The 12,164-nt window shown below is 34.4% G+C and overlaps 1 protein-coding gene across 1 annotated transcript in view; it reads right to left on the minus strand.

Annotated features, from left to right (window-relative positions):
* The window catches only part of LOC126884311 (glucose dehydrogenase [FAD, quinone]-like), a 71,078-nt gene that overhangs the window by 23,345 nt on the left and 35,569 nt on the right, over positions 1 to 12,164 (minus strand). The window contains exons 2-3 of the mRNA XM_050650249.1: positions 10,382 to 10,603; positions 10,054 to 10,331 (exon numbers count right to left, since the gene is read on the minus strand). Coding sequence (XP_050506206.1) covers positions 10,054 to 10,331; positions 10,382 to 10,603 — 500 coding nt within the window. The remainder of the gene's footprint in view (positions 1 to 10,053; positions 10,332 to 10,381; positions 10,604 to 12,164) is intronic.

A 12,164-nucleotide genomic window follows, 5' to 3' on the forward strand; every position in this document is an offset into this window, starting at 1 on the left:
TCAGTAAAGAGTTTATTTCATGTTTTATTAACTTAAATTTTGCTAATAATAACTTTTTTGTAAAATCTTTTTTTTTTGAGTTATTTATGAAAAATCGGTTAAAACCATGCATTTTTCTCACGAAAAATTAAAATCTTTGATCTTTAATAACTCAAAAAGTTTGATTTATTTTAATAATTTTATGTAACACATTTTGATTAGAATTTGTCCCTCTATCTAATTTTCGGGATATTTTTATTAAAATAATATTCACCCACGAGAAGGGGTGGCATCCACACCCAGAGTAAAAGCGCGAGTTAACACCACGTCACCTTTGTTCCTTGAGGTATCCTCTAACCACTTACCAATTTTCATGCAAATCGATGGAGGTTCAATGAAATCGGAGGTAGTAGCTCATATCCACATTCAGTGACTGCACTAACTCTTCTTATGTCAATTAGTGATTTTATTGTGCAGTGGTGACGCGTGACTTTTTCGAAAGTGTTACCAAAACCAGATGTAAAAAAATCTTATTAAAAAAAATTATTTTGAACCTCCCAAATATAAGTTTTTGTTTTTAATCCTGTGGGATAAAATTAAACAAATCACTATTCCCAAATTATACCTATGTATGTAATTATGTATATATGTAATACGTATAACAATAAATAATAAACAAACTAAACAGATTATTCTACCATAAAATTAACATAAAAAAATGAACAAGTAGGGAAAAGAACATATTTTGAATTTTCATTTTTAATAATTAATCCCATTTTTTTCTTCAAAATTATATATAAAAAAATACACAAGGAGAATGACTTTTCAAGTAGTTGATCGATTACGCAATACGCAGCAACACTCTTCCATGCATGCACACTGTAATCTGTAATAGGTACTAAACTAAAACGTTACCAAATCAAAATATGGTTACAATACTGATATACACAGCGTGCCAAAGCGCCGTGTCGAGAGCCGTTGCTCCTTCAATATTTTCAGAAACGAGCTAGTCCCGAGCGATAGTGAAGTTCCTCCTGTGTTACCATACCCCAATGTGGTAACTGCGTATAATAACGTGCAACGGATTCACATAATCTCGCCAATATTTTCGTGCGTCTAGTTGACTATTTACTGAATTAGGTACTATTAACAAATATTTCTGTTAGTAAAAAATATAAATGGAATTATTTCATAGTGGTCATAAAATATTTATTTGCAAGATTTTTAACTGTTACCAATGGTAACAGTGGTTACATGGACTCTTCGCCAGTGTTATTGTGATATCCAAATGACCCTTTAAGTGAATGCATTCATGTATGAATGATGTATCTTGGTCGTCTTTATTTTGTATCAGATTTTCAGCTTCTTTAATAATTTCTTCATTGCTTAATTTTGGCAAATCTGTTAATAACACGAAAACGTTAATAAATAAGTCGATAAGATTCCAGACGTCTATTCAGGTGTCTTATCAGAGTGTCGATTATAATATAGAATGTGTCGATTTTCATCTGATCACTAGCTGAAAAGTTTAGTTTATCATCGGCCTCCTCGTCAAATTGAATTTTTCTTTTTCTAAAATGAATAACCATTTTCAATTTCGTTGCAAAACGAAAATACAGCCGAACCATATTCCAGTCCAATCCGAGAGTGCTGCAAGCACCTCTACCGGTTTCGAAACTTATTAGTCTCTCATCAGGAGGCACATATGCTGCCCTCCCCGATCCAACCAAAACAAACCCCAGCGTGCAGTCCCGAATCGCAACGAACGAAATGGCATAGATGCCCCAGCGGCAACTGCTAGCAAAAGACTAAGTTTTCACTCTAATGGCATATAGCATATCCCACCAGAATGAAAACAATGGGAACCTCCTCTGGTTACACCTCCGAGGCTTCTACAATTTGCAAGCCATACGGATGCTGAGACTAAGGAAGATGAGGGAATTCTACAATTTACAATTCACGTCCCATCTGCTCAGCGCGGTAAAGTTCCAATGTTGCTCCAAGTTCTGCTCGTTGGAACTTTACCGCGCTGAGCAGATGGGACGTGAATTGTAAATTGTAGAATTCCCTCATCTTCCTTAGTCTCAGCATCCGTATGGCTTGCAAATTGTAGAAGCCTCGGAGGTGTAACCAGAGGAGGTTCCCATTGTTTTCATTCTGGTGGGATATGCTATATGCCATTAGAGTGAAAACTTAGTCTTTTTCTTTTTCTCTTTCTTATTTCTTTATATATTTTATTTGGGCACAATTTTTTGGCTTCCTTGCGGTAAAGTAATTTGAAAGAGCTTCATACTCTTTAATGACAGAACCCAGATCCATAATTTTTATATACAAATATTCTTTGTACAGTATTCATGCCGCCTTCTCATAATGTGCCGCCCTAGGCAACTGATGAGGTACCTGGAGCACGGTATCTACGTCATTTCCTGGAGTTTTAAGAAAATTCGTTATGAAAATAGGTAAATTTATTATCTCGGGGTTTTTGAGGTCGCTGAACACGAATATTGCAACAAAGGTGCTGTACGAGGTACCTGCTGCCCTGTATCTACGTCGTCTCCGGAAATTTTCCTTGGAAATTCGTAATAAAATTTGTCGAAACTTGCTATTCCGGGGTTTTTAAGGCTACTGAAAGTTTTAATCATATACTCGAGCGTCTGACATCTTTAGATCTAATTAATTATTATTAACCCTCGTAAGGCGGTGCATTTGCACCCCAACTGTATAAACCTTTTTTTGTTTGTGAACGTCGGGGAAATTGATTTGAAAGATAATTAGGACTTATTATCGTTGCAAGACAAATACATGACATTTTTCACAGAGTGACAGCACAAAGTTTTTTCACATAATACAGTTAGGTATGCCAGGACTTTCGGTCTTTTTTCTCTGACATAAGTAACACCGACCTTGCCCCTTAGCTCTGTTAGCTCCATGTGAAACATCAGAAATGTCCAATTCAGGATATGAAATTTTCATCATTTGCAATCTACAGTCATTTTTATAAAAAAAAAAAACTATAATGGGTGGAATGCGTTTAGAATTGAATTTAATGCGAATCAAATAATGGACAAAAATCAAAGAAAATTATTAAAAAAGATAGGTGCGAAAAACGAGGTCTGGGGTGCACCTGCACCCTGTACCGCCTTACGAGGGTTAATAGTAAAAAATATTTCAATTTTTTTTTCATAGTTTGCGGTCTGAATTAAAATATCTGAACCAGGCACACAATTCCGTGATAATATTTTGTATTTTTTAACAACATATATTATACAAGGTGTCCCAAAAGTAGTGGAACGGTCGAATATTTCGCGAACTAAACATCGGATCGAAAAACTGAAAAATACGTGTTCAATCATTTTTAAAAATCTATCCAATGACACTAAACACCAACCCCCACTACACCCCCTGGAGGTGGGGTGGGGGGTAAATTTAAAATCTCAAATGGAAACCCCCAGTTTTTCTTGCAGATTTTAATTTGTTACGTAAAAGTAAGCAACTTTTATTCAAGACATTTTTTCGTACTGTGGATAGATTTCGCTATAATTGAGAAAAACAATTTATCCTGATACCATAGGTAAATTATAGAAACGGTCTAATATCTCACGAAATACACCTCCAAATGAGAAACTAAAAAACAGATTTTTAATATTTTTCGAAAACCTTTCGAATAACACCAAACGTGACCCTCCAACCCACCCCCTGGAGGTGGGGTGGGGGGTAACTTTAAAATCTTAAACAGCAACCCCCACTTTTTATTACAGATCCGGATCCGTCATAAAAAATTAAGCAACATTTATTCGAAACATTTTTTAGAATTGTTAATAGATGGCGCTTTAATTGGAAAAATACGATTTATTAGCGCCATCTATCAGAAATTTTAAAAAATGTTTCGAATAAATGTTGCTTAATTTTTTTATGACGAATCCGAATCTGCAATAAAAAGTGGGGGTTGCTATTTACCATTTTAAAGTTACCCCCACCCCACCTCCAGGGGGTGGGTTGGAGGGTCATGTTTGGTGTTATTCGATAGGTTTTCGTAAAAGATTAAAATCTGTTTTTTGGTTTCTCATTTGGAAGTGTATTTCGTGAGATATTAGACCGTTTCTATAATTTACCTATGGTATCAAGATAAATCGTTTTTCCCAATTATAGCGCCATCTATCCACAGTTCAAAAAAATATCTTGAATAAAAGTTACCTACTTTTACGTAACAAATCCAAATTTGCAAGAAAAACTGGGGGTTTCCATTTGAGATTTTAAAGTTACCCCCCACCCCACCTTCAGGGGGTGTAGTGGGGATTGGTGTTTGGTGTCATTGGATAGATTTTTGAAATGATTGAACACGTATTTTTCAGTTTTTCGATCCGATGTTTAGTTCCCGAAATATTCGACCGTTCCGCTACTTTTGGGACACCCTATATATTGTAATAGCGGTAGAATCCCGGAGAACTGGCTGCACTCGACATTAATTACAATCCCGAAGAAACCAAATGCCCAGCTCTGTGATAACTTCCGACTTATAAGATTGATAAATCATCGTTCACCAAGATCATTCATAGGTAAATATAATATAATATGATAAATGTGAGTCGAACATTGATAGAGAGCAGTTTGCCTTTCGGAAAGCGCTTGGAACCAGGTGCTTACACCGCGATGCAGAAACGTTGAACAGGATATGTATTTGTGCTTTGTGAATTTTAGAAAAGCATTTGACAATGAAAATCTTGCACAATTAATAGATATTCTCCGGAAGACAGGTATTGATGATAAGGATATTCGGATTATGGCAAATATATACTGGCGTTAAACAGCAAGAGCAAAAATTGGCAACGAACTTACTGAAAGTGTGGAAATCAAAAGAGGTGTCCGGCAGGGGTGTATCTTATCCCCACTTCTGTTCAATATTTATTCCAAGGAAATATTTAGAAAATGTCTGGAAAATGCAAATGGGGGCATAAAAATAAACAGTTAGTTAACGAACAATATAAAATATGCCGATGACACGGTGATCCTTACAAGTGGCATAAATGAATTACAACAGGAAATGGAAAGGGTTAATTCAGTTAGTGATGAATATGGCCTGAGTCTCAATTTCAAGAAGATAACATGGATGCTGATAAGTAAAAGTCCTGCTCGACAGTTACGGATAAACAACATACTAATTGACCATGTAGAATCTTATAAGAAGGCACCAACGTAAGACCAAGGCGTATAAGTTGGCACCAATGTAAATGCAAAATGGGAACAAAGCACAGAAATTAAGGCGAGCATATAACGAGCTAGCGCAGCATTTAACAATATGAAAAAGCTTCTCATAAGCAAGGATTTTTCTCTTCCCCTAAAACTGCGTCTTATTAAATGCTACATTTTTTCTACATGATGTATGAACGTATGTATATGATGTATGAACGTGCCTATAGACGCTGACAGAGACACTCACCAAAAAACTAGAAGCATTTGAAATGTGGGTGTACCGACGCATTCTTCGTATATCCTGGACCGAACATGTTACCAACATAGACATAATCCATAGAATCGGAAAAGGGAAAGAAATCGCGAGCACAATTAAACAAAAAAACTTGAATATCTAGGATACACATTGAGACACGATAAATTCGTCTACAGGGCACTTGAAGATGATTAAGAAGAAGAAGAATTAAAATAACTTACTGTTGTTATTACTCACCGTTGGATTTTATAACGAATTTTCATAAAACTCCAGGAGATGGAGTAGATACCGCGCAAGAATTACCTCGTATAGTATCTTCCACGCAATATTCGTGTTGAGCAACCTCAAAAACCCCGAGGTAACAAATTTCAACTATTTTCATAACGAAGTTTCATAAAACTCCAGGAGATGACGTATTTACCGGGAAATAGGTACCTTAATACAGTGTGCATCTTCAATCAAATATTCGTGCTTAGATACCTCAAATACCCTGATATAATAAATTTCACCTATTTTCATAACGAATTTGAAACTCCAGTAGATGACATAGAGACCGAGCACCAGATATTTTGTACAGCATCGCCGAAGCAATATTCGTATTCAGCAAACTCAAAAACCTCGGGATAACAAGTTTCAACGTTTGTTTATAATGAATTTCCATAAAATTCCAGGAGATGACGTGCATACCGAGATACCGGGAACCAGGTAGGTATTTCTTACAGCTTTGCGGACCCAATATTCCTATTGAGCGACCTTACAAACTACGAAGTCTGAAAATTGAACTCATTTTCATGATTGTTTTCCGAGTTGTGAATTTTTGTTTGAACAGTTTGAGATGCACTTTGAAAAATGCATTTTCACTCTACAACAATGCAATTTTTATTTGTCCCTCATGCCAAGTGTTCAAGAAGTTTTATGAAGCTCTCCCGAATCGATTGCAAAAAGTTTCATAACGATCCGTCTTAGTTTCAAAAAGTTAGAGGTGTAAATGCTTTATTTCCTCGTCTACTTGATGTCCAAATATTTTGAGTAATTTATTGGAGATCTGGTTGTTCTTTAAATTTTTAAAGGTATTCTACTCGTCTTTTAACGCCAGAACATCAGTTAAATGTTCATTTATCCCTCAACCTAATATCCTTTTCAAGCAGAAGTTCCCACAGGTTCCATTCTTGCATTTTTATTGTACATAATAATATATAATAATACATATGGTTTATGCACAGGTGTCCTTAGCTTAAGCTTGTTGTGTCATCTACTGCACAAATTGTACTCAATTAAGAAGATATCTTTTTATTGTACTCAATGAAGAAGATATAGCAACCCGTTTTACCATTTTCTCATAATATATTCGTAAGTTCTCTTCCCACTATATAACGCGACAGTGTTCTTTTTTCTACTATAGGTACTTCGAGAATCATGAATTTGTGAGTTTGTGAGAAGTATTCGTACTTTCCGCTAAAGACCCTCTAAACCTGTTTTAAACCATTTTACGTATTTAATGCCTTAAATAATTTTTAATATCAAGATATGACCGATTTAGCTGTCTTAGTTTTCGTACTATTTCGGAAGTTAGTTCGGTTTTCATTTTTTTGTGGTAAATTTTTCGCCCTTTCCTTACTCCGAGATTTTTGTACTTACACAACACTTTTACTCATTATCTGATGTTTTTCACTTGATATTTACAATTGTCTAGTCCAACTTACAATCCACGTCCAATCCGCCGTACAACTTCTTGGCTTAAAAACCTACGCCAATGGTTTGGGAAAACTAGCACTGAACTATTTCGTACGGCTGTAAATAAGACAATAATTATTGTTAATATGCTGGGCAACACGAGAGCCAACGATCGACAAACGGTCTCGGCACCTTAAGAAGAAGAAGGGGCTTTCTCCGGGTTATTAAGCCCTAGGTGACTTTGTCTAGGTTTTGCGATGCGCGTTCTTATCTCTTGGTTGTAAAAGCTAGATTCACCTTCAACCGTATGGGGGCCTTTTTCAATAGCCACAAACTCTCTCTTGGGATGACGTTAGATTAGAAAGAATAATCCGTATTTTCTGGCTACCTTTTATTTTCTATTGTCTTCGTATTTGAATTTGACCTGCAGATTATTGTTATTAGGTATCGCCACATGAATCAGTGTTCTTTGTCTATTATGTGCCACTGTTTGGTCTGAGTACAGTGCGGGCCAAATGTAGCTTATAGTTGTCAGTCCCAGGCATACTCTCAGGAAAATATTGATAATCTAGGAGACGGTTTGTTTGAAGAAGTCTCAGATTTATAGCTATATTGTGCTGAAGGATCTTTCCTACTGAGTCATGCTGTTCCTTGAATTCGGTTGCAGCAATTGCCTGGCAACTCCCGCTAATAAGTTGGAGAGTTTTTTGGGCTTGACATCCAAATTGGCATTTGTTATTTTGAACCTGACGGTCTTTGATGATATATAATTTTTGGTTGAAACAATCTGGTCCTGAATGGCGAGTGGTGAACTTTCTGTTTCAGGGAACATCTTTACTGATGTCAACCAATATTCCGAAGCTATACTGTTGATATAGTCTTGACTGATCTAATTGGGATGCCTTCCGTGCAAAGGTTTGCCCATCCAGGTGTGCAGTTTGCGTTCTTAATAAGGTAGTTTATGCACATTTGTGGTTCTCTTAGTTTATTCAGTGTTGTGTCATCTACTTCGGAAACCGCGCGATGTAGACTCAACGAAAAAAGTACGTAATATCAATAAAAATGTTAATTCAGACAACAAACGCAATACTTAAAATTTGTCCAATTCTTGGTTTTATTGGGACAACAAAACGATGTTCATCAATTCATTATTTTCGTTCGTTGAGCCAATGTATTACGTTTGTTGAATGGATGAACATTCATTATGTATACCATAATATCACTTTATTGGTATTACGAACTCTCTTCACTGAGTCAACGAACTTTATTTATTGATATTACGAACTCTGTTCACTGAGTCAACGAACATTATTTATTGAAACAATAACGTCGTTAATTGACCGACAAAGACTATTCATTGTGTCAATAACAGTGTTATTTCTCCTAACGTATTTCGTTTATTTCTACAATTATTTCCGTTTATTGTTACAAATAATTCCCTTCATTCCCACAATAAATACGGTTTTTCTTACAAGCAATTCTATTCATTCTTACAATCAGTTTCGTTCATTCCTACTATGAACGTATTTTATATTAATAATTACTGAATTCAATAGCCCAATGTATGATATTAATTGATTATTAATAATTTTTTAAATCCCCCTTTTTTGTCCTTAAGCTAAAGGACTTTACACTGTGCGATTTTTCATATGATTTCACTTATACAGTGTACTGGAATAAATGTTACACTCCCCCCACCCCCTTGTTAACTTATTTATTTTTAGCACATAAGCAAAACGCTCGGACAGGTCGATTTTTAAAATAATCAAAGTATATTATAACATCAATGTTTCGAACTTTACACGATCCCCCTTCATGTGAGAGGCGCGGCGTAACTTTGATTTTTTTTTAATGGGAAAGTAGGTCATGTGACAGCTTATTTAAAAACGTTTGAAATAGTGATTCCAAAAATGTATAACACTTTAATTCTTTTTGAGAGCGCAGGTGCAAAATTTCGATCGAATTCTTTTTAAACGCATTCATTTTTTTTTAATTCTAAGAAAACTAATAAGTATTTTTGAAAAATTTAAATGCAGAATAAAATATTACGTTATTGCAAGGGCAGAAAGTCCCTTAGAATAAACAAAAAGTTTCTGTTGAATGGTATGCCTATTTGAAATTAAAAATCATACTAAATTTTCTCTTTTTCACCCCTGTGACTTATTAAAATAATCATTATAGAGGTTCTCAGGGACTTCAGACAATATTTTATTTTGCATTTAAATTTTCAAAAATAATAATTAGTTTTCTCAGGATTCGAAAAAAATGAATATATTTAAAAAGAATTCGACCGAAATTTCACGATAATAGACACACAAAAACTTCCTTCTACTACGGACTACACTTGAAAACGAAATGCAATTATTATTCGGCACTTCGGTAACACAGAGAAGCTAGGGGTATCACGATAAGGAAAAGCCGTTAACTTTCAAATGGTCAAGCAAAATATTTATTGTCTCAACAACTACGATTATTGTCACAATAAACGCATTGATTGTGGGTATTAAATGCAGTAGTAGATTGATTAATGCATTCGTTGTCACAACAATCAATTTACATCTATTCAATAATCATATATTACTCTATATTAACAACATTTCTACATTGTTTTAATGAAATCTGTACGTTGTCACGATAAACCAAGGTAATTGCTTGTCATCTACGAAATCAAGAACGTCAGTTGCTGCCAGAATTAACAGTATTTATTAAATATACGAAACTAAGTTATTGGCTGAATAAATTGTGTGTTATTGATTAATGTACTCTAGTTATTCTCACAATTATTATTCAATCATTGTGACAATAACCAAATACATTCGTCAATGTCTAAAAGTTCGTTGAAACAACAAAGTAAATTGTTGTGACAACGAAATACTATTCAGTAATCACTGTTAATCAATATTACGAACTAAATTTTTTTGAGTGTAAAGTAGGTTGTTATTATTATTACGAACCTTAGTATGTTGCGTTCTAGGTAGAGGTTGCTCTACCCACAACAATCCTGTGGAATTGTGGTAAGGGAGATCCATTGGGGCATTACGATCTGTCCAATGGAGATGTTCAGTTTTTAAAAAATATGGCAACGATTCGTTATAGCACCATCCCTTGTTACCCATCGAGCACCAGGTGTCAAAATCCAATCTGTTGCCTCTAGTATAAATTAGCGCATTCAGAAGAGATGTACCACCAACTCCTTTTCCTCTAATATGCGGGCATCTGTTTTTTTCAAACCCTAAAATTAAACGTCTTACATAGATTATATCAACCAATTTAAATATTTACCTAAACAAGTATTGTTCTGTGGTATACTGTAGTAACCCCAATTGAAGTCGCTCATAATTGTAGCTTTGTAACTCATTACAGTAACGTCAGTAACATTGTTTCCAAATTTGCCTGCTTCCAGCACTAAAACTCTCCAGTCTGAAATTTCCGAGAGGCGACTAGCTAACAATGATCCTGTTGATCCTGAACCAACCACAATGAAATCATAATCACCGTCATCACCTAAAAAGTAATTAGAGTAAACATGAGGTTTTTCATTTATAGTCCAGGATCCCAGGCCCATTTTCACCAATTATTACTAACAAGCTAATTTTTCGTGAGTAGCTTCATTCTGACGAGACGCCCAACTTTTTTCGTTGCAAAAATTATTTTTTGTGGTCTAACAAGAGTAGCAGAGATGAAATATGCTGACTTGACGATTCTCAAAGAGTATTACTGCTTTTTTTTTTAATTTTCAGGATAATGATCTAAATTAAACGAAAAAATATTTGTCCTACAAAATGAAGGTTTTATCAAAGAGTTTTATCAAATGATTACTAACCACCTGATTTTTGTAGTGGTTAGTTAATATTTATATAATTTTACACCCACTTTGCCCTACAAATTGTGTGGTGTGTTGTCCTGCTCCAACGTTGAAAAGTTGTTAATACCACAAGGCCATTTTTATTAGTAACTGTAGGACCAAGGTATCACGTGATAGGTAAGTGTATTTTTTATTCAAATAAAACAATGTCATGCGCAAAAAAATGTGATGAAAAGGCCTATGCGTCTATATTCGTTTGCTAACATACTGTAAACAACGCTGTGCGCATGCGTATTTGTACCACTGTAAGTCAAACAGTTTTGAAGAAAAAAACATTTTTTTCAAAATGAAAAATTTTAAAACTTTTATTTTAAAACGAATTTTCTTTAAAAATAAATACTTTGAATTGATGAAACTTTCAGATCATATAAACACAAATTACTAAAGTAACGACATGTGAAGCGGTAATGATTAATTTTATTTAAGTTGATAATTAGGGGTTGATCTTCCCGAATTTTTTTGCCAAAACAAAATTGACCAACTTTATTTTGAGAGTAACTTGCTTAAATTTGATGCTAGAAACATTTTTTATGAAACAAAAATAAAGCTTCATTAAAACACTTAAAAAGAGTTCTAATGAGTTTTCCCCAAAAACTGCTTAGTTTTTTGGATATTTTATGTTGAAATATTCCATTTGTAATTTGGCGAATATGAATTTACTTTTTATTAGCTTTAACTCTGGTTCTACTAGGTGTATAGACCTCATGGGTACAACATTTGTTTTACTATTTTACAGGCTATATTTTTGCTAAGAATGTTTTTTTCGATGAAATACTTACTTTTTGAATTATTTCCGAAAAACTGGCTAAAAACGTGGATTTTTTTTGAAAAATCAACATTCACTCGCATATAACTCAAAAAGTATTGACTTAGTGAAAAAACTCTATAGAACAAAAGTTTCTTAAAATTTGTCAGTTTATCCATTTTCGGACTTATTTTGGACATATATTTTTTCACCTCCAAGAGGGGGTGAAACTCACCCCCAGAGCAGAAGCACACATCTGCACAATATCAGTTTTTTTCTTTGACATATTAGGTATGCGCATGCCAAATTTTAGGTAAATCCAAGCGGTTCTTTAAAATTTACAGCAGAAACCGTGAAAGAATGTACTAAATTTAGATAAAATTATCTTGAGAATTAACAAAAAAAAAACAGTTAGTAGTAAATTTTTGAGAAAAGTCAAATTAACACACTTCATC

The sequence above is a fragment of the Diabrotica virgifera genome, chromosome 5 (assembly GCF_917563875.1).
Source record: "Diabrotica virgifera virgifera chromosome 5, PGI_DIABVI_V3a".
NCBI classification, from domain to species: domain Eukaryota; kingdom Metazoa; phylum Arthropoda; class Insecta; order Coleoptera; family Chrysomelidae; genus Diabrotica; species Diabrotica virgifera.